General features: G+C 43.1%; 1 protein-coding gene across 2 annotated transcripts in view; it reads left to right on the forward strand.

The window, feature by feature from the left end:
• Positions 1-274: 274 nt before the first annotated feature.
• Positions 275-23,923, forward strand: part of lrrc52 (leucine rich repeat containing 52) — a 33,992-nt gene continuing 10,343 nt past the window's right edge. Inside the window, exons 1-2 of one of the 2 annotated variants that reach the window (XM_029707404.1) lie at positions 275-539; positions 784-1,776. In XM_029707404.1, coding sequence (XP_029563264.1) covers positions 1,128-1,776 — 649 coding nt within the window. In that variant the 5' untranslated portion in view covers positions 275-539; positions 784-1,127. Of the gene's footprint in view, positions 1,777-23,923 lie in introns of both variants that reach the window. The other variant, XM_029707403.1, reaches the window with a different exon arrangement.

The following is a 23,923-nucleotide window of genomic DNA, read 5'->3' on the forward strand; positions in this document are numbered from 1 at the left end:
TGAAACACCTGTATTTTGGAGCTGCCTTACTCAAGGAATCAAAAAAGAGACCGTGTTTGTATGCGGCTTTATTAACTCAGTGATATATATATTTTTTTACATTGTTTTCAAACTGATATGTGACTCATATTAATGCCAAAATAACATGCAAATCAGGCAAGCTACCCCCCAAAAAATTACCAAATATATATATTATTATTTTTGTTATTTCTATTTTGATAAAAATGTGGGCTCGAGGAGCCCCACCTGCCCTGAATGACGGGTCGCCACTGCATGGCTCCCCCAGTGATTTTACCCATGTGCCTCTACTGAACACCTGGTGACGTCACTAAGTTGTGTGGCAGCGAATCACACACACAGTCTGACTAAGAGACTGCTGACACACACTGCAGAACCCTCCCACCCAGCTGCAAAAAGAGAGAGCAGAGCAGCGAACACACACATGCAGCCAGACCAGCCGAGCAGGCAAATGAGGGATGGACGCACTTCCATTCGCGCTCCGGAATAATGGATTAGCAAGTGACATCGCAGAACATACGGTGATTATTAAACTATTACAAATCCATTAAAACAGGCAGTATTACACACCACTCTCTTTAGTAGGAAGCGGAGGAATCACTTCCTGGAATTTCACCATCCAGCAGTTTGGAAACTATAAACGAACAATGCATTCTGCCGCCGACAACTAACTTCAAATGAAGACATACCGAGGCAATAACAGAAAAGAGTGACAGAGACTCTCTTTTATCTCATCTTTCTCTTCTCTCTTTTCTCACCTTTCAGGAGAACCTGATAAGCCTCAGCGATTCTCACCACGCGATTAGCGCGTCCGTCAGTAGGGTCACCTTCGTAATTAACACGGGCGTCTTGTGGACGTGCGTGTGAGTGAGCTAGAGACCGTTATCCATTTGGCGCGAGAGAGGAAGAAAAAGAGTCTGGATATAACCACTATCCAACCCTCCAGACAGCAGCAGAAGCCGCAACCTGAGTCGGTTCTCCAGAGTAGCCGTCTAGCCGCCCCCCTAGTCCCGCAGCCCCATGCAGGATGCCCGGGGGGGAGTGCTGGTCCTGGGGTGTCCTCCTGGTCCTACTCAGCCCGAGTTCATGACGCCCAGGGCTGCTTCATCATGCGTCTCCTACCCGCTCCAAGCGCTCAATCTCTCCGGCTACTCTTTCTCTTTATCTTCGTGATGGGGGTGGCCCCTTCCCCGGCTCTTACAGCAGGCTGCCCTGACAGGTGTGTGTGTGACGACCAGCTGGTGGTCCAGTGTGCCGGGCAGGAGCTCACCCTCTTCCCCAACGACCTCCCTCTAGCCACCCGCCAACTCATCATCTCCAACAACCGCATCGGAGAACTTCCAGCATTGCAACTCAACTACCTGTCTGATCTAGTATACCTGGATGTCAGCAACAACACCCTGATGGAGATCTCCGAGTCCACCTTCGGGAATCTCCGGAAGCTGGCCTACCTTGACCTGTCCTTCAATACACTGACCCAGATCGAGGACCGGACGTTTGGACCGTTGTCTAGCCTTGTGATGCTACGGCTAACAGACAACCCGGGGCTAAGTGAGATCCACCCGGACGCGTTCTCAGAGAACATGGCTCTGCAGGTGCTGGATGTGAGCAGGAACAACCTGACGACGCTGAACATCAGCTCTCTGATCGCCCTGCCCTCTCTGCGCTCCATGGGGCTCAGTGGAAACCCCTGGAGGTGTGACTGCGAGACGGAAGACCTCTGCCTCTGGGTCCAAATAGAAGGATTCAAGTTCCAAGGTGAGAATGCTGATGGAGAGGTCAGGGGGGCTTTGTGTGTGCGAGTGTCTGTGAACCACTGTACAGAAAGCAGGATTCAAGTTTGGGGATTTAAGTGGTTCTGTTTGTTTATAGAATATGGGTGACCTGTGCCAGTGTCTTGCTCATGTGCTCCTATAAATGTCACTTTATTAGCCTACTGTCATTAATTCAGCTGCAATAAATGTCTAGCTTGACAGATGTTCAGAGAAAGTGCAGTCCTAACACTCAGGTGGTGTAGATGGATAGTTATTAGACCTATAGCTTAGACTGTTGACCTGCACTGTGTGTTTTGTTGTTGTACCATTCTGGCGAGTAAACAGGCAGGTGTCCTCTGCTGGGACGTAGAGCCAGAGATGCTCCAAGGTCTTATCACTGCTTATCGTCACATCAACTCATTTAGCTCATTTGATGGTGGGCGCTCAATCAATAGTCCGTGACTGACAGCCTGCTCGGGGACGCCAGCACTGTTTTCACAACACACACACACACACACACACACACACACACACACACACACACACACACACACACACACACACACACACACACACACACACACACACACACACAGAGAGTCAGAGCCTGAGCCAGGGTGAATAACGTCACAGGAGCACAGGGACCCCGATAATGGATTGGAAGTCTCAATGACCAGAGGACTTCCACACCCCATATACAGACTCTCAGTCGCTCACTCTCCCACTTTACTCTATCACTCCCTCCCTCTCTCTCTCTCTCTTTCCTCTCTCCCTCCCTCTCTCTCTCCCTCCTCTTTCCTCTCTCCCACCCTCTCTCTCTCTCTCTCTCTCTCTCTCTCTCTCTCTCTCTCCCTCACTCTCCCTCACTCACACCCTCTCCTCTCTCCCTCTCCTCCCCAGTCTTTCCCTCTCTCCCTAACCTCCACCTGTCCTTCACACCACAACAATGACTCTCCCAAAACTCTGCAGATATGCAGATGTTTTCATTCTCAATGTCTATTGAATTTCCACACTATCTATGCCAAGAGCAGGACTGAGAGGAGGCCTACAACGACATCATCACTTCTCCTGTCAGTTATCCTCCTCTCAGAATAGGAGCCTACTGATTTAGGTCTACTAAAGAGAATAGAACATGTATAATAGCCCTACTCACTGGAGGATAGTAGTCTAATTACTGGCACACAGATCAGTGGAGCATCCCACCATTCATCTACTATGTGAGAGTACCACTGTAGCCTTCATGAAGAGCGTTGAGCATTTTGGTACAGGGACTTGTCGGTGTTCCAGGTTCAAGCCTGGCTGTACATCTGAGAGGCCAGGGTAGAGGTACTGACTACGTCCACTATCAGTGTCAGCGCAACTCTCTATCTGTATCTGTGCCATTGGTCCTCTCCTCCACATCTCTCATCACTCCTCTCTCGTCGTTCTTCTTTAACCATTCACGCTCCATGCAGCTGCATCAGGTCCTGGTTACAGGGAGTTACTGGTACTTTGAACTTGACCAGACACCATGCAGAGAAAGAAGGGATGAGATATTGTTTTTATGTACAGTAATGTTGAGATGAAGCATCTCTCCCTTCTCTCTCTCCCGTAGTATGGGATTACATGGATGTCTATTGATATTGCAGCCATATCCATGTACACTAACCAGAGTGACAGTCGGAGGAGAGGGAATGGGGTCAGGAGAAGAGGGTGCGTGTGTGTTTGTTAGGGGTTGGTGTATGCGACTGTGTGTCTTCGTTGTTTAAGATGTCTCATGTTATGACTGCAGGGCTTAGAGTGTAATGTAAAGAGATTCCTGGTGTCTTTAGCTCGTCCTGTGAGTGTGTGTGTGCACGTGTGTGCGCGTGCGTGCGTGTGTGTTCCACCTGGGCTCCCCATCTTCTAGCACGATTAATCAGAGCCCATTCAGAATTTGTCCTCTCCCCCCTCCTTCCCTCCTCCCCTCCCCCTTATCTCACTACTGTATGCTATGAAAGGGATTCATCACGCTAGCATAGCAGATGAGAAGTAGCTAGCCCATTGTGCAGTGACGTCACCTTCCCTGAGAACTGAAGCCTCGGCCAACCAAGAACATGGTTAGCACGCTGCTTGGGGAGTATGTTGTGTTTTTGTGAATGAGGGTTCACGTTGCGGATTGGCCGTACAGGGATAGACTCGTGCTACACTTGCTGAAAGGAGAAGGCTCCCCTACAAACTTTATTTTGTGTGTGTGAGTGTGCATGCGTGCATGTACGCGCACGTCTGTTCTTTGGTGAAAAAAGTACCCAATTGTCATACTTGAGTAAAAGTAAAGATACCTTAATTAATCGAAAATTACTCAAGTAAAAGTGAAAGTCACCCAGAAAAAAACTACTTGAGTAAAAGTCTAAAAGTATTTGGTTTTAAATATACTTAAGTATAGAAAGTAAATGTAACTGCAAAAATATACTTTAGTATCAAAAGTAAAAGTATAAATCATTTCATATTCCTTATAATAAGCAAATCAGACAGCTCAATTTGGCTGAAATGTGAAAAGTACATTATTTTCTTTAGGAATTTAGTGAAGTAAAAGTAGTCAACAATATAAATAGTAAAGTACAGATACCCCCCAAAAATGACTTAAGCAGTACTTGAAAGTATTTTTACTTACTTTACACCACTGCATGTGTGTACAGAATGTGTCACCTGTGTCAGTGTTAACATGTATTGACACAACCAGCCAACAAAGTCACAGAGTGTCGATGGGGAGAGAGAGAGAGACCGTAAATCCATTCATTATGATCAGCAGTTCATGATACCTTGAACAACTACATACATTGTTCCATCTGGTTAATAATCTTTGGATTCCCTGCACTGTTCAATATTTTATTCTTTAGAGTCTAAGACGTTGGTTGCTAAGCTGACATATGGAATTGTTTAAGATGGTCATACTATGGATCATTTAGCTAATTGGTTTGGAATTTTAGGACCCTTTTAGGTATAAAAAAATATCTAGATTTTGGTCTTTACTACTAAAGCCCATAGAAACGCATTGAATAACGGCAGGTAGCCTGGCAGGTAGGAGCGTTGGGCCAGTAACTGAGACGTTGCTGGTTCGAGTCCCGAGCTGACAAGGTAAAAATCTGTCGTACTGCCCCTGAGCAAGGCAGTTAACCCACTGTTCCCCGGGCGCTGAAGATGTGGATGTCGATTAAGGCAGCCCCCCGCACCTCTGATTCAGAGGGGTTGTTTTAAATGTGGAAGACACATTTCTGTTGAATGCATTCAGTTGTACAACTGACTAGATATCCCCTTTCCTCTAACACATTCATTAATGGCAAAAAGGACAGTTAAAAAAATAAATCCTAAGAAAAAAGTTTTTTAGGCATCTGTCCTAAATCTAAGAGATATAAAACAACTCAGGAAATATATATACACTACCGTTCAAAAGTTTGGGGTCACTTAGAAATGTCCTTGTTTTTGAAAGAAAAGCAATTTATTTTTCTCCATTAAAATAACATCAAATTGATCAGAAATACAGTGTAGACATTGCTAATGTTGTAAATGACTATTGTAGCTGGAAACGGCAGATTTTTAATGGAATCTCTACATAGGCTGACAGAGGCCGATTATCAGCAACCATCACTCCTGTGTTCCAACATCAACAGTGAAGAGGCGACTCCGGGATGCTGGCCTTCCAGGCAGAGTTCCTCTGTCCAGTGTCTGTGTTCTTTTGCCCCTCTTAATCTTTTATTTTTATTGCCCAGTCTGAGATATGGCTTTTTCTTTGCAACTATGCCTAGAAAGCCAGCATCCCGGAGTCACCTCTTCACTGTTGATGTTGAGACTGGTGTTTTCGGGTACTATTTAATGAAGCTGCCAGTTGAGGACTTGTGAGGCGTCTGTTTCTCAAACTAGACACTCAAATGTACTTGTCCTCTTGCTCAGTTGTGCACCGGGGCCTCCCACTCCTCTTTCTTTCTATGTGAAGGGAGTAGTGCACAGCATTGTACGAAATCTTCAGTTTCTTGGCAGTTTCTCGCATGGAATAGGCTTCCTTTCTCAGAACAAGAATAGACTGATGAGTTTCAGAAGAAAGTTCTTTGTTTCTGGCCATTTTGAGCCTGTAATCGAACCCACAAATGCTGATGCTCAAGATACTGAACTAGTCTAAAGAAGGCCAGTTTTATTTCCTCTTTAATTAGTATGGGCTATGTGGGACGCTAGCAGGACACAGCCAGTGAAATAGCAGGGCGGCAAATTCAAAATAGCAAGAATTTCATAATTCAAATTTCTCAAACAAACAACTATTTTACACCATTTTAAAGATACACGTCTCCTTAACCCAACCACGTTGTCCGATTTCAAAAAGGCTTTACGGCGAAAGCAAAACATTAGATTATGTTTGGACAGTGCCTAAAAAATAAAAGCCACACAGCCATTTTCCAAGCAAGAACAGGCGTCACAAAAACCAGAAATACAGCTAAAATTAAGCACTAACCTTTGATGGTCTTCATCAGATGGCACTCATAGGACTTCATGTTATACAATACATGTATGTTTTGCTCGATAAAGTTCATATTTATATATAAAAAAAAACATTTTACATTGGCCTGTAATGTTCAGAAATGCTTTTCCTCCGAAAACTTCCGGTGAATGAGCACATCAATTTGCAGAAATACTCATCATAAATGTTGATAAAATATTAAACTGTTTTTCAAAGAATTATAGATAAACATCTCCTTAATGCAACCGCTGTGACAGATTTCAGAAAAGCTTCACGGGGAAAGCACACTTTGCAGTAATCTGAGTACAGCGCTCAGAAAACAACAGCAGGCAATACAGATACCCGCCATTTTGGAGTCATCTAAAATCATAAATGGCATTATAAATATTCACTTACCTTTGATGATCTTCATCAGAATGCACTCCTAGGAATCCCAGGTCCACAATAAATGTTGTTTTGTTCGATAAAGTCTATCATTTATGTCCTTTTTGTTCGCGCGTTCAGTAAGCTACTCCAAATGTAGGAAGTGCGCAGAAACTTTCACGACGAAAAGTCAAAAAAAGTTATGTTTACGTTTGTAGAAACATGTCAAACGATGTATAGCATCAATCTTTAGGGCCTTTTTAACATGAAACTTCAATAATATTCCAACCGGACGATTCCAATGTCTTGAAAAATGTAATGGAACACAGCTAACTCTCACGTGAATGTGCGCCAATGAACTCATGTCCACTCCTGAGTCAACAACTTCCAACTTCCTTTGTTCGCTCTCTGTTCACCATAGAAGCCTCAAACAACTTTCTAAAGACTGTTGACATCTAGTGGAAGCCTTAGGAAGTGCAAAATGAACCCTATGTCACTGTATACTGAATAGGCCCAGTCTTGAAAAACTACAAACCACTTCCTGGTTGGATTTTTTCTCAGGTTTTTGCCTGCCATATGAGTTCTGTTATACTCACAGACATCATTCAAACAGTTTTAGAAACTTCAGAGTGTTTTCTATCCAAAATAATATGCATATCCTACGTTCTGAGCCCAAGTAGTAGGCAGTTTAATTTGGGCACGTCATTCATCCGAATTTCCAAATACTGCCCCCTGTCACTAAAAAGTTAATCAGGACAACAGTTTTCAGCTGTGCTAACATAATTGCAAAAGTGTTTTCTAATGATCAATTAGCCTTATAAAATTATAAACTTGGATTAGCTAACACAATGTGCCATTGGAACACAGGAGTGATGGTTGCTGATAATGGGCCTCTGTACGCCTTTGTAAATATTCCATTAAAAACCAGCCGTTTCCAGCTACAATAGTAATTTACAACATTAACAATGTCTACACTGTATTTCTGATAAATGTTGTTATTTTATTGAATTTCTTTTTTGATTTTCTTTCAAAAACAAGGACATTTCTAAGTGACCCCAAACTTTTGAACGGTATTGTACATATGACAGCTTTGCACACTCTTGGCATTCTCTCAACCAGCTTCACCTGGAATGCTTTTCCAACAGTCTTGGAGTTCCTACATATGCTGAGCACTTGTTGGCTGCTTTTCCTTCACTGTGCGGTCCAACACATCCCAAACCATCTCAATTGGGTTGAGGTCGGGTGATTGTGGAGGCCAGGTCATCTGATGCAGCACTCCATCACTCTCCTTCTTGGTCAAATAGCCATTACACAGCCTGGAGGTGTGTTGGATCATTGTCCTGTTGGAAAAACAAATGATAGTACCACTAAGCCCAAACCAGATGGGATGGTGTATCGCTGCAGAATGCTGTGGTAGCCATGCTGGTTAACTTTTTATGGATGGGGGCAGTATTTTCACAGCCGGATAAAAAACGTACCCGATTTAATCTGATTATTACTCCTGCCCAGAAACTAGAATATGCATATAATTATTAGCTTTGGATAGAAAACACTCCAAAGTTTCTAAAACTGTTTGAATGGTGTCTGTGAGTATAACAGAACTCATTTGGCAGGCCAAAACCTGAGAAGATTCCAAACAGGAAGCGCCCTCTCTGACCATGTCTTGGCCTTCTTTGTTATCTCTGTCCAAAACAGGGGATCTCTGCTGTAACGTGACATTTTCTAACGCTCCCATAGGCTCTCAGAAGGCGCCAGAACGTTGAATGATGACTTTGCAGGCCATGGCTGAAAAACAGTAGCGCATTTGGTAAGTGGTCGATCTGAGAACAATGAGACTGGGGCGTGCGTGCACGAGATGACTCCATGTTTTCATTTTCAGTCTTTGAACGAAACAACAACTCCCGGTCGGAATATTATCGCTTTTTTACGAGAAAAATCGCATAAAAATTTATTTTAAACAGCGTTTGACATGCTTTGAAGTACGGTAATGGAATATTTTGAATTTTTTTGTCACGAAACGCGCCGGGCGCGTCACCCTTCGTTACCCTTCGGATAGTGTCTTGAACGCACGAACAAAACGCCGCTATTTGGATATAACTATGGATTATTTTGAACCAAACCAACATTTGTTATTGAAGTAGAAGTCCTGGGAGTGCATTCTGAAGAAGAACAGCAAAGGTAATCCAATTTTTCTTATAGTAAATCTGAGTTTGGTGAGTACCAAACTTGGTGGGTGTCAAAATAGCTAGCCCGTGATGGCGAGCTGTCTACTCAGAATATTGCAAAATGTGCTTTCACCGAAAAGCTATTTTAAAATCTGACACCGCGATTGCATAAAGGAGTTCTGTATTTATAATTCTTAAAATAATTGTTATGTTTTTTGTGAACGTTTATCGTGAGTAATTTAGTAAATTCACCGGAAGTGTTCGGTGGGAATGCTAGATCTGAACGTCACATGCTAATGTAAAAAGCTGGTTTTTGATATGAATATGAACTTGATTGAACAAAACATGCATGTATTGTATAACATAATGTCCTAGGAGTGTCATCTGATGAAGATCATCAAAGGTTAGTGCTGCATTCAGCTGTGGTTTTGGTTTTTGTGAAATTATATGCTAGCTTGAAAAATGGGTGTCTGATTATTTTTGGCTGGGTACTCTGCTGACATAATCTAATGTTTTGCTTTCGCTGTAAAGCCTTTTTGAAATCGGACAGTGTGGTTAGATAAAGGAGAGTCTTGTCTTTAAAATGGTGTAAAACAGTCATATGTTTGAAAAATTGAAGTTTTCGGATTTTCGAGGACTTTGTATTTCGCGCCACACCCATCATTGGATATTGGAGCAGGTGTTCCGCTAGCGGAACGTCTTGAATTCTAAATAAATCACAGACAGTGTCACCAGCAAAGCACCATCACACCACCGCCTCCATGCTTCACGGTGGGAACCACACAGTCCTGATTCATGCAGTCCCCTCTGAACAGTTGATGCTGATATGTGTCTGTTACTTGAACTCTGCGACGCATTTATTTCACTGCAATTTCTGAGGCTGGTAACTCTGAACTTATCCTCTGCAGCAGAGGTAACTCTGGGTCTTCCTTTCCTGCGGTGGTCCTCATGAGAGCCAGTTTCATCATAGCCCTTGATGGTTTTTGCAACTTTCACATGAAGAAACTTTCAAAGTTCTTCAAATGTTCCGTATTGACTGATCTTCATGTCTTAAAGTAATGATGGAGTCTCGTGACACACAAGTCTCGTGACACTTGTGGGGGTCGTAGAGCAAAACAGAGAACACCATTTTTGTGAGTGTTTCCCCTTTTATATACAGTGGTCATAATAGTTGTAGGTCAAACCGTTCAGACGTTTTCGTGAGAAGACCGATTTTGGGGGATGTCTCATGGTCTTACAAACACCGCTCTAGCTCTGTCACCTTTCACCGCAGATGCGGAAGTGCGACACTGGCGGATGCAGTGGATTGAGACGCATATCTGTAGCTTAAACTGACAAATTGTTATCAGGATTTTTTAAAATGTAACTTAGAATGATGCACCCATTGCGTCAATCGGCTCTAGGGGGTTGGTTGCTATGTGTTTTGATTATGGCATTATTGTGTGTGTTTGCTCTAACATTCTAAAAGCAGGGCAGGGTCGAAGGTTAGCTGTGTAACGCAAGTGTATAAGACAGAGGCATGGGTTTGTGTGTGTGAGAGAGAGCGAGAGAGATGAACAATGAAATAGAAAATGATAGACAGATATAGAGATGAGACAGAGAAAGAGAAGACAGACCGAGAGAACAAACAAGGGAGGGAGAGTAAGAGAGCTGTTGCTATCTGACCTTCACTTTCTCCTCATCCTTCAACGCAGGAAGGAGGGATCACCGTGAAAGGATGGCGGGAAGGATGAGGCATTGAAATTATGGTGATCTGATTAATACCATAGGTGTGTGTGTGTGTGTGTGTAGTTGATGTGATGAAGAAAGGTCAACTATTCTTAGTCAATCTCTCTCTCTCTCTCTGTCTCTCTCTCTCTGTCTCTCTCTCTCTGTCTCTCTCTCTGCCTCTCTCTCTGTCTCTCTCTCTGCCTCTCTCTCTCTTTGCCTCTCTCTCTCTCTCTGCCTCTCTCTTTGCCTCTCTCTCTCTCTCTGCCTCTCTCTGCCTCTCTCTCTCTCTCTGCCTCTCTCTCTGCCTCTCTCTCTCTCTCTGCCTCTCTCTCTGCCTCTCTCTCTGCCTCTCTCTCTCTCTCTGTCTCTCTCTCTGCCTCTCTCTCTCTGTCTCTCTCTCTCTCTCTCTCTCTGTCTCTCTCTCTCTCTGTCTCTCTCTCTCTCTCTCTCTGCCAGACATAGCTGTCTTTCTTCATACGTCTAAAGAGATGCTGATTTGTATTTTTTTACCAAACAATAGAAGTGCTTGAAGTGGAATGAAAAGGTGTCCGGTACTCATTTAAATAATATTTTAATCATGTTTTACAGCCAGTGTTCTATAAGAGTTGCTACTGGTGAGCACCAGTCCCATTCAACCACTGGGGTTGACAGAAATGTTGTTTTTAGCCATTTTGCTAAAAGAAGAGCTGTCTTCTTACTTCAGTTCAGCTATATGACATTTGTTTGGAGGGCAAAAGGGCCTTTTCTCAGAATAAGCAATCAAGAGCATAACCACATCAGTGGCTCTCTCACACACATGCAGTAGTACACAAACACACACAAACAAGCATTCATGCACGAGCACACAGTACAGCTACTCACACACATCCATCCATAATTCTAAGCAATTTGTTCTGCATCGATGAGGTTGGGAGGAAAGATTAAAAACAGAAAGATAAAAGTAGAATCCTCCTCCATAGGATTACCATATGTACACACACAAACGGCACACACACACACGCACGGTCATAATTAGGGTGTTATAAATAGCTGTGTTTACAGTCGGAGCAGGAGTCTGCCTTCCAGGTTAATACCTCACAACCCATATCAGCTCTCTCTCTCTGTGTGTGTGTGTGTGTGTGTGTGTGTGTGTGTGTGTGTGTTACTTGAGTACGCTATGAAGTGGTGGAACTTACTCTGTTATCTGACTTCATTGCTGCTTTCTCTGAGTCGGGACAGATGAGGGAGAGAGTGTCAGTGATTATGTTTCAGGAACGTCATTCCTCCAGCACTCCAGTGAAATGTAAATGTTCTTGTATTTAGCTCTGCTGTGTGTAATAACGCGTCTGGAATGCAGCCGGTGATTCGGCACAGTGCAGCCCAGCTCTGCTTTCACACAGCAGCTATAGGTGTTCAAGCCAATGTGTGCGTACTGTGTGTGTGCCCACAAACATCATTTATGCTTGTATGTTAGTGTTTGTGTCTGTGTTACTAGCTTGCTTGTTTGTATGATGAGTGTGTCTGTTCACACATAGAGGCTCTTTGGTTTTAGTGCTCAGTGAGTGTCCATTCGGTTGGTCTAGTCCAACCGAACCGCTGCGACTGGCACTGCTCACTCTGTCAAGGTCACACACACAGTAATGGAAGGAGATCATGGTTAACCATCTAAAACTGCTAAAACGAGTGTGTGTGTGTGTGTGTGTGTGATCCTGAGTCATAGCTGCTTCAGTGTAGACTCAGCAGTATTGACATTACTCTACTCTGCAGCATACACACCCATTTAGCTTTTAGCATACTGTAGTCTGCTACAATACTCAGATGTTCCAAACCGGCCGTCAGAACTGGGAAAAAGGTGGCACACTGACATTCAATTGTATTTCATAAGAGGTGCTGGTACTAAAGCAGTAGGCTATTTGAGGTTATTGTTCTCAATAGCAATCAGCACCAACCCACTCTAACATGAATGGTCAGACAGTCCAGTGTTGACAGTACTTAGACCTCAACAGAACCAATTACCCTTTCTAACTCACCAGTAGACCACGATATGCTGCTTGTGACTTTAACTGTTGTTAACTCGGGGTCAGACTTCAGGTTGGGGGTCAGAGGTCAGGGATCAAGGTAATCTGAGACAGTATGAGAGGTGATCAGTCTTGTTATTTTCCTATTATGTATGGAGCCAAGCAGTATTGAGCCTGTAGTATCAGTATGGGACTTCAGCTTGTAGGTTTATTCAGGGTCATGTTATGTAACCTTATACATCTCTCCCTATTAGTCCAGTTACTGCTGCTGCTGCTCTGTACTGTGGAGCCAGGAGTTCATTTAACAAGCATGTTAATGACTACTTTACCCTAGATTATGGAGGGAGGGGGGGAGTGGAGTGGGGAGAGAGAGCGTGCATGTATCACTGATTTTGGATAATACTCTTTGCTATGTTTTGAAGATGAATTATTGCTCCAAAATTCAAACAATATGACCTCATTACCAGTTCAACACAAACAGACTGTCTGTTGCACTGAACACGAGCCACTCTCATATGGAGGTCAGCAGCATGGTATCAACCCAGGGAAATAGAAAACAAAGATCAGCACTGCTCTTATTTCTCCTACTATTTACTGACCTGCTCCCTGGACACACACGTGCAAACACGCTTGCACGCACATGTTCACGCACGCACACACACACACACACACACACACACAGCCCTGGGACCAAATCAGATCCTCAAAAGGTTCTACAGCTGCACCATCGAGAGCATCCTGACTGGTTGTATCACTGCCTGGAATGGCAACTGGCATTCCAGGCAACTGCTTGGCCTCCGACCGCAAGACACTACACTTTAATAACTCTACCCACATGTACATATTACCTCAATTACCTCGACAAACCGGTACCCGCACATTGTCTCTGTACCGGTACTCCCAGTATATAGCCTCGCTATTGTTATTTTACTGCTGCTCTTTAATTATTTGTTACTTTGTCTAATTTTCTTTTGTATTTGTCTTAACTGCATTGTTGGTTAAGGGCTTGTGAGTAAGCATTTCACTAAGGTTTGATTTGACTGGTCATTTGAAAGTGGCGTACTTCACAGGGCCAGTATAGTATGACAGTGTCCACTGTCCAGTGGTTAATAGTAATAATAGCCATTCCATCAAACATTCCAAGAACATTAGCTACGATTCCCATTAAGTTCTAGATGGATAAAACCCTAACATTAGAATGATAACATCACATCTTTTTTTATGTTTTAAATGAAATATCCTTGGAATGTTCTCCTAACATTCACATAAATGTTGTGCACAACTGTAACAACCACCGCAGAACATTCCCCAAAAGTTCTCATTAGGTTTCCAGGTAATGTAATAAAACAATGTACCACTAATGTTTCCCCAGCAAACTAAAATTGTTTGTGTGAAAGTTCCCACAACATCCAGTCTTGCTGATTATTATACAATGCTTGTATAAAACTTTCACACGATGTTGCAAGAACGTTCCCGGAACACATTTTGGCTGTACATTAAAGGTTCCCAGAATGTTTAATTAGGTTGTGGGAACAGTCTGGTGGGAACATTGTGGGCACATCACAAAAGATGTGTTCCCAAAACACAAAAGAACTGTCCAGTTGTGTGGATGATTATCCAGTTGAATGTAACTAAATGTAATCTATGTAATCTCAAAGTACTTATTTATCATGAGAGGGTCATAAACAATAACTAGTAATGCTGAAAGGAAGGTTACAATCTCACCTTTCTGGTAAAAATAGTTAAAAATTGCTGAGGTGTAGTCACTTTTGAGGACACAATCTCAAGTACGCAGTAGAAATATATTTTATGATGTATTTCCTAGTCAACAAAACTGTATGAAATGACTTAAATGCTTTCTAAATATAGTATATTCAAGTTAGTATATTCAAGTTATTCAAATTATAAAATCACCTTCCTTATGAACTCAACATAAAGAAAAGTCATTTTTTCAGGACCCTGTCTTTCAAAGATAATTCGTAAAAATCCAAACATCTTCACAGATCTTCATTGTAAAGGGTTTAAACACTGTTTCCCATGCTTGTTCCATGAACCATAAACAATTAATGGGCATGCACCTGTAGAACGGTCGTTAAGACACTAACAGCTTACAGACGGTAGACAATTAAGGTCACAGTTATGAAAACTTAGGACACTAAAGAGGCCTTTCTACTGACTCTGAAAAACACCGAAAGATGCCCAGGGTCCCTGCTCATCTGCGTGAATGTGCCTTAGGCATGCTGCAAGGAGGCATGAGGACTGCAGATGTGGCCAGGGCAATAAATTGCAATGTCCGTACTGATCATCCTCGCAGTGGCAGACCACGTGTAACAACACTTGCACAGGATCGGTACGTCCCAACAAGACACCTGCGGGACGGGACGAGTTACACTACGAACGCACAATCCCTCCATCAGTGCTCAGACTGTCCGCAATAGGCTGAGAGAGGCTGGACTGAGGGCTTGTAGGCCTGTTGTAAGGCAGGTCCTCACCAGACATCACAGGCAACAGCGTCGCCTATGGGCACAAACCCACCATCGCTGGACCAGACCGGACTGGCAAAAAGTGGTCTTCACTGACGAGTCGCGGTTTTGTCTCACCATGGGGAATGGTCGGATTCGTGTTTATTGTCGAAGGAATGAGCGTTACACCGAGGTCTGTACTCTGGAGAAGGATCGAGGTGGAGGGTCCGACATGGTCTGGGGCGGTGTGTCACAGTATCATCGGACTGAGCTTGTTGAGATTGCCTGCAATGACAAAGCTGTGTGTTACAGGGAAGACATCCTCCTCCCTCATGTGGTTACCTTCCTGCAGGCTCATCCTGACATGACCCTCCAGCATGACAACGCCACCAGCCATACTACTCATTCTGTGCCTGATTTCCTGCAAGACAGGAATGTCAGTGTTCTGCCATGGCCAGTGAAGAGCCCGGATCTCAATCCCATTGAGCACGTCTGGGACCTGTTGGATCGGAGGGTGAGGGCTAGGGCCATTCCCCCCCAGAAATGTCCGGGAACTTGCAGGTGCCTTGGTGGAAGAGTGGAGTAACATCTCACAGCAAATCTGGTGCAGTCCATGAAGAGGAGATAAACTGCAGTACTTAATGCAGCTGGTGGCCACACCAGATACTGACTGTTACTTTTGATTTTGACCCCCCCCCCTTTGTTCAGGGACACATTATTCCATTTCTGTTGGAATAATGTTCACTTGTTCAGTTTCTCAGTTGTTGAATCTTATGTTCATACAAATATTTACACTTTAAGTTTGCTGAAAATAAACGCAGTTGACAGTGAGTCTGTTTATTTTTTTGCTGAGTCTATTTGTATGTTTTATGGTTAGAGAAAATATGCATATTTGCTAAAGATCTCTCTTGATCAAAATGGCTGCCCCATTGCTGTGAACGTCTCAGAGCTATAGCTTGGCTTCCTGAAATCATTAGGAACTCGCCTTTCATCTCATATTCATATTGTCCGTCTATGACTAACAGAATGTGTTTTTGTCACGCGGAGTTGAACAGATGAACCCAAGAGCAGACTCAGACGAGGATACTGGGATGAGGTAACCAAGGTATTTCTTGAAACGTGGGGAAGATTGAGTGCAGGCCAGGGGAAGTTCGGGCGGGTTGCCGGAAACCAGGTGTGGAGGCTGAGGCTGGGGCCAGAGGTGTTGGGACAGGGTAAGCAGGTCTGGAGGGGAATCCAAGGGAGCGTAGAGTGGGTAATCCAGGACAGAGTAGCAGGACTGTCGAAGTCGGACTGGAGACAGGGACCAGAGTCAGAGCGGGCAGAACAGTAACGGAGAGGAAAACAGGGGGGAAAAAGGCTAGAAACATGGACTGACTGGGCAGAGATTACGATCTGGCAGTGTGGAAGTGGCAGGACTGAGTATTTGTATTGGTCTTGATTATGGAACAGGTTGCAGCTGGTTGGGATCTGCTCTGACTCCAGCACACCTGTCTCTGCCCACACAATCACACACACAGAGAGAGAGGGAGAGAGCACTGGAGGAGTGGCGGCAGGTCAAGGAGACACCAGATGAGCACTAGAGGGCGTGGCAGGAGCAGATGTGACAGTCTTTTTGTTTAAAATCTATGAATTATTTTAGCTGAATGGCTATAAATTGATCTCTGAATGTGCTACCGTGATGACACCACTCGCTGCGCTACAATGTAAGGATTGCAGGCATGTGTTTTGTCAGTGGCTGTGACGTAGGGTTCAGCCAGGAGTTGGACAGTTGGAAGAACAAATGAAATGGTCGGAGGGACATCCCAGCTTCAAGTAGTTTCAGATTTCACATCCTACATCACACAGGCTCAGCAAATATACTACTGTGTCAATGGGAACCAGGGCTATCGCTTAATGCAAGCCATTTCAATCTGCGGTGTCCACAGGTCAATTTCTAAGCGAAAATGTCGGTCAGAACCGGTACCAGAACCACGCAGGTCCACTAAACAGGGGAATTTAAACAATGTTTCTGCCTCCCAAGTGACGCAGTGGTCTAAGGCACTGCAGTGCTTGAGGCATCACTACAGATCCGGGTTTGATCCCGGGCTGTGTCGCAGCCAGCCGTGACCGAGCGACACACAAATGGCCCAGCGTCATCCGAGTTATGGGTGAGTTTAGATATCACTAAACTGGAGAGAAAAAGGCCTAAACATTTATTTTATAAAAAATATATATACACTACCGGTCAAAAGTTTGCGCCGAATACAACAGGTGTAGACCAACAATGCAGTTTTAAGAAAATACCTACAAAAAAGTAAGAGAAGAATAACAAATAATTAAAGAGCAGCAGTAAATGACAATAGCAGGGCAATATACAAGGGGTACCGGAACAGAGACAATGTGCGGGGGCATCGGTATCGAGGTAATATGTACATGTAGGTAGAGGTATTAAAGTGACTGTGCATAGATAATCGCGTAGAAGGGGGTGGGGGGAATGCAAATAGTCTGGGTAGCCATTTGATTAGCTGTTCAGGAGTCTTATGGCTTGGGGGTAGAAGCTGTTTAGAAGCCTCTTGGACCTAGACTTGGTGCTCCAGTACCGCTTGCCATGCGGTAGCAGAGAGAACAGTCTATGACTAGGGTGGCTGGAGCCTTTGACAATTTTTAGGGCCTTCCTCTGACACTGCCTGATATAGAGGTCCTGGATGGCAGGAAGCTTGGTCCCGGTGATGTACTGGGCCGTGTACAGTCGTGGCCAAAAGTTTTGAGAATGACACAAATATTAATTTTCACAAAGTCTGCTGCCCCAGTTTGTATGATGACAATTTGCATATACTGCAGAATGTTATGAATAGTGATCAGATGAATTACAATTAATTGCAAAGTCCCTCTTTGCCATGCAAATGAACTGAATCCCCAAAAAACATTTCCACTGCATTTCAGCCCTGCCACGAAAGGACCAGCTGACATCATGTCAGTGATTCTCTCATTAACACAGGTGGGAGTGTTGACGAGGACAAGGCTGGAGATCACTCTGTCATGCTGATTGAGTTCAAATAACAGACTGGAAGCTTCAAAAGGAGGGTGGTGCTTTGAATCATTGTTCTTCCTCTGTCAACCATGGTTACCTGCAAGGAAACACATGCCGTCATCATTGCTTTGCTCAAAAAGGGCTTCACAGGCAAGGATATTGCTGCCAGTAAGATTGCACCTAAATCAACCATTTATCGGATCATCAAAAACTTCAAGGAGAGCGGTTCAATTGTTGTGAAGAAGGCTTCAGGGCACCCAAGAATGTCCAGCAAGCGCCAGGACCGTCTCCTAAAGTTGATTCAGCTGCAGGATCGGGGCACCACCAGTACAGAGCTTGCTCAGGAATGGCAGCAGGCAGGTGAGGCGAAGACTTTTGGAGGATGGCCTGGTGTCAAGAAGGGCAGCTAAGAAGCCACTTCTCTCCAGGAAAAACATCTGGGACAGACTGATATTCTGCATTAGGTACAGGGATTGGACTGTTGAGGACTGGGGTAAAGTCATTTTCTCTGATGAATCCCCTTTCCGATTGTTTGGGGCATCCGGAAAAAAACTTGTTCGGAGAAGACAAGGTGAGTGCTACCATCAGTCCTATGTCAAGCCAACAGTAAAGCATTCTTAGACCATTCATGTGTGGAGTTGCTTCTCAGCCAAGGGAGTGGGCTCACTCACAATTTTGCCTAAGAACACAGCCATGAATAAAGCCTGGTACCAACACATCCTCCGAGAGCAACTTCTCCCAACCATCCAGGAACAGTTTGGTGACCAACAATGCCTTTTCCAGCATGATGGAGCACCTTGCCATAAGGCAAAAGTGATAACTAAGTGGCTCGGGGAACAGATATTTTGGGTCCATGGCCAGGAAACTCCCCAGACCTTAATCCCATTGAGAACTTGTGGTCAATCCTCAAGAGACGAGTGGACAGACAAAAAAAAAACACACGCTCCAAGCATTGATTATGCAAGAATGGACTGCCATCAGTCAGGATGTGGCCCAGCAGTTAATTGACAGCATGCCAGGGCGGATTGCAGAGGTCTTGAAAAAGAAGGGTCAACACTGCAAATATTGACTCTTTGCATCAACTTCATGTAATTGTCAATAAAAGCCTTTGACACTTATGAAATGCTTGTAATTATACTTCAGTATTCCATAGTAACATCTGACAAAAATATCTAAAGACACTGAAGCAGCAAACTTTGTGGAAATTAATATTTGTCATTCTCTCAACTTTTGGCCACGACTGTACACCTACTCATTCAAGACTTTTTCTTTATTTTTTACAATTTTCTTCTAGAATAATAGTGAAGACATCAAAACTATGAAATAACACGTGGAATCATGTATTAACTAAAAAAAGTATATATTTGAGATTCTTCAAATAGCCACCCTTTGCCTTGATGACAGCTTTGCACATTCTTGGCATTCTCTCAACCAGCTTCACCTGTAATGCTTTTCCAAAAGTCTTGAAGAAGTTTCCACATATGCTTAGCACTTGTTGGATGCTTTTCCTTCACTCTGCGGTCCGACTCACCCAAACCATATCAATTGGGTTAATGTCGGGTGATTGTGGAGGCCAGGTGATCTGATGCAGCACTCCATCACTCTCCTTCTTGGTCAAATAGCCCGTACACAGCCTGGAGGTGTGTTGGGTCATTGTCCTGTTGAAAAACAAATGATAGTCCCACTAAGCCCAAACCAGATGGGATGGCGTATCGCTGCAGAATGCTGTGGTAGCCATGCTGGTTTAGTGTGTCACTGACAGTGTCACCAGCAAAGCACCATCACACCACCTCCTCCATGCTTTAAGGTGAGAAATCATCCGTTCAGAGATCATCTGTTCACTCACACCGTGTCTCACAAAGACATGGCGGTTGGAACCAAAAATCTCCAATTTGGACTCCAGACCAAAGGACAGATTTCCACCGGTCTAATGTCCATTGCTCGTGTTTCTAGGCCCAAGCAATTCTATTATTTTTATTGGTGTCCTTTAGTAGGGGTTTTGTTGCAGCAATTCAACCATGAAGGCCTGAGTCACACAGTCTCCTCTGAACAGTTGATGTTGAGATGTGTCTTAGTCTTACTTGAACTCTGTGAAGCATTTATTTGGGCTGCAATTTCTGAGGCTGGTAACGCTAATGAACTTATCCTCTGCAGCAGAGGTAACGCTGGGTCTTCCATTCCAGTGGCGGTCCTCATGAAATCCAGTTTCATCATAGCGCTTGATGGTTTTTGCGACTGCACTTGAAGAAACTTTCACAGTTCTTGAAATGTTAAAGTAATGATTGACTGTCGTTTCTCTTTGCTTATTTGAGCTGTTCTTGCCATAATATGGACTTGGTCTTTTACCAAATAGGGCTATCTTCTGTATACTCCCCCCTAGCCTGTCACAACACAACTGGTTGGCTAAAAAGTATTAAGATGGAAAGAAATTCCACAAATTAACTTTTATCAAGGCACACATTTTAATTGAAATGCATTCCAGATGACTACCTCATGAAGCTGGTTGAGAGAATGCCAAGAGTGTGCAAAGCTGTCATCAAGGCAAAGGGTGGCTATTTGAAGAATCTCAAATTCTTCAAATATATTCTTAAAATTTGTTTTACACTTTTTTGGTTAATACATGATTCCATATATGTTATTTCATAGTTTTGATGTCTTCACTATTATTCTACAACATAGAAAATATAAAAAATAATGAAAGACCATTGAAAGAGTAGCTGTTCTAAAACTTTTGACTGGTATGGTATATATTTTAAAACAATGTTTATTTTTGGGTGCAAAAAACATTGACCTAATGTTACAAGAACATTCCCAGAACACATTTCGTCTGTTCTTTAAATGTTTCCAGAATGTTTCATTAGGTTGTGGGAACAGTCTGCTGGGAACATTGTGGGACATCGCAAAAGATATTTGTCCAAAACACAAAAACTGTTCAGTTGTGCGGAGATTATACAATGTTAATTTTAGGGTGCAAAAAGCATTCAACTGTGTTATAAGAACGTTCACTGAAGAAATGTTTCAGTTAATAAAAGTTCAGAAAACATTTCTTTAGGTTGTGGGAATATTGTTGGGATATGACAGGAGATTGTGCTGACGTTCAGATAATGTTTGTATCAGTGTGCACAAAACATTCCTTTGATGTTGCAAGAATATTGACAGAACTGAGTTCAAAGGTTCCCAGAACATTTAATTAGGTTGTGGGAACAATGTGGGTGCATTACAAGAGAGAGGTTCCCAAAACACAAAATAGGCTCAGTTGTGATAACATTAATACAATGTTTAAGTTAGGTTGCATAGGACATTACCTTAATGTTGTAAGAATTTTGACAGAACACCTAGTCTAAGTTCTTTAAAGGTTACCAGAACATTTCATTAATTATGGGAGTTGTCTTGATTGTTGCAAGAATATTCTTGTGATATTCATAAAGGTTGCACTGAACATTCCCACAATGTTGCCCAATGTTCTGATGACGTTCATAGCCAATTTGTTTTATGTTTAACATAAGATTCCATTGATGTTCACGCAATATACATTTTACCTTGTCTTAGAGGTCCTCAGGACATTTTAAAGAAAATGTCTAAAGTGTTATTGAAGTTTTACCTACTAATACCACAATATTCTCAGCATGCAAATTTGTAGCTCGTTAAAGCAAATTGGAATACATCCCTAATATGTGTCTCGCCACATTGAACTGCAATTCACATTTGAGGACTATTGTAGGCCCTACAAGGTGATATAGACACACAGCATTTTCATTTAATTTACAGGACATTTTGAACAGCATTTAATCATACAAACGCAACCATATATTTTTTTTAATACTTTATACAGTTGAAGTCGGAAGTTTATATACACCTTAGCCAAATACATTAAACTCAGTTTTTCACAATTCCTGACATTTAATCCTTGTAAAAATTCCCTGTCTTAGGTCAGGTAGGAGCACCACTTTATTTTAAGATTGAGAAATATCAGAATAATAATAGAGTGATTTATTTCAGCTTTTATTTCTTTCATCACATTCCCAGTGGGTCAGAAGTTTACATACACTCAATTCGTATTTGGTAGCATTGGCTTTAAATTGTTTAACTTGGGTCAAACGCTTCAGGTAGCCTTCCACAAGCTTCCCACAATAAGTTGGGTGAATTTTGTCCCATTCCTCCTGACAGAGCTGGTGTAACGGAGTCAGGTTTGTAGGCCTCCTTGCTCGCACAAGCTTTTTCAGTTCTGCCCACAAATTTTCTATAGGATTGAGGCCAGGGCTTTGTAATGGCCATTCCAATACCTTGCCTTTGTTGTCCTTAAGACATTTTGCCACAACTTTGGAAGTATGCTTGGGGTCATTGTCCATTTGGAAGACACATTTGCGACCAAGCTTTAACTTCCTGACTGATATCTGGAGATGTTGCTTCAATATATCAACATAATTTTCCTGCCTCATGATGCCATCTATTTTGTAAAATGCACCAGTCCCTCCTGCACCAAAGCACTCCCACAACATTATGCTGCCACCCTCGTGCTTCACGGTTGGGATGGTGTTCTTCGGCTTGCAAGCGTCCCCCTTTTTCCTCCAAACATAACAATGGTCAATATGGCCAAGCTGTCACAAGCGTCATAGTGAAGAGACCAAGGTGCAGCGTGGATAGTGCTCATTCTTAATTTATTTTCTGAGAACACTTAAACAGCAAAATAACAACGACCAACAGTTCCGTCAGGTAAAACAACTAAATGGAAAATAACCACCCACAAAACCCAAAGGAAAACAGGCTGCCTAAGTATGGCTTCCAATCAGAGACAACGAAAGACACCTGCCTCTGATTGGAAACCATACTCGGCCAAACATGGAAAAGGAAGCATAGAAAATGAAAACTAGAACAAATTCCCCTTGAACCAAAAAAACCCAAAACACACAAAACAACCCCCCTGCCACGCCCTGACCATTCTACTATGGCAAATGACCCTTTTCACTGGTCAGGACGTGACACAAGCAGTTCTATTTTTGTTTCATCAGACCAGAGGACATTTCTCCAAAAAGTACGATCTTTGTGCAGTTGCAAACCGTAGTCTGGCTTTTTTTATGGCGGTTTTAGAGCAGTGGCTTCTTCCTTGCTGAGCGGACTTTCAGGTTATGTCGATATAGGACTCGTTTTACTGTGGATATAGATACTTTTGTACCTGTTTCCTCCAGCATCTTCAACAGATCCTTTGCTGTTGTTCTGGGATTGATTTGCACTTTTCGCACCAAAGTACGTTCATCTCTAGGAGACAGAACGCGTCTCCTTCCTGAGCGGTATGATGGATGCGTGGTCCCATGGTGTTTATACTTGTGTACTATTGTTTGTACAGATGAACGTGGTACCTTCAGGCGTTTGGAAATTGCTCCCAAGGATGAACCAGACTTGTGGAGATCTCCCAAAACAAATCTGAGGTCTTGGCTGATTTCTTTTGATTTTCCCATGTCAAGCAAAGAGGCACTGAGTTTGAAGGTAGGCCGTGAAATGCATCCACAAGTACACCTCCAATTGACTCAAATGATGTCAATTAGCCTATCAGAAGCTTCTAAAGCCTGACATCATTTTCTGGAATTTTCCAAGCTGTTTAAAGGCACAGTCAACTTAGTGTATGTTATCTTCTGACCCACTGGAATTGTGATACAGTGAATTATAAGTGAAATAATCTGTCTGTAAACAATTGTTGGAAAAATCACTTGTGTCATGCACAAAGTAGATGTCCTAACCGACTTGCCAAAACTATAGTTTGTTAACGAGAAATTTGTGGATTGGTTGAAAAACTTCCGACTTCAACTGTATGTTGACAACCTGCAATGCCTGGTTCTCAAGCCAGGTTTTTTATACTCTGCACCACCAGGAAAGCTCTACTATTTTTTCAGTATATAGCCATGGCAGTATGTTCAATCAGGAATTCATTGTTTCTGTTTTAGCCTTAGACATTACTAACCCAGGGAAATACTGCTA

Source organism: Salmo trutta, chromosome 22 (assembly GCF_901001165.1).
Source record: "Salmo trutta chromosome 22, fSalTru1.1, whole genome shotgun sequence".
NCBI lineage: Eukaryota > Metazoa > Chordata > Actinopteri > Salmoniformes > Salmonidae > Salmo > Salmo trutta.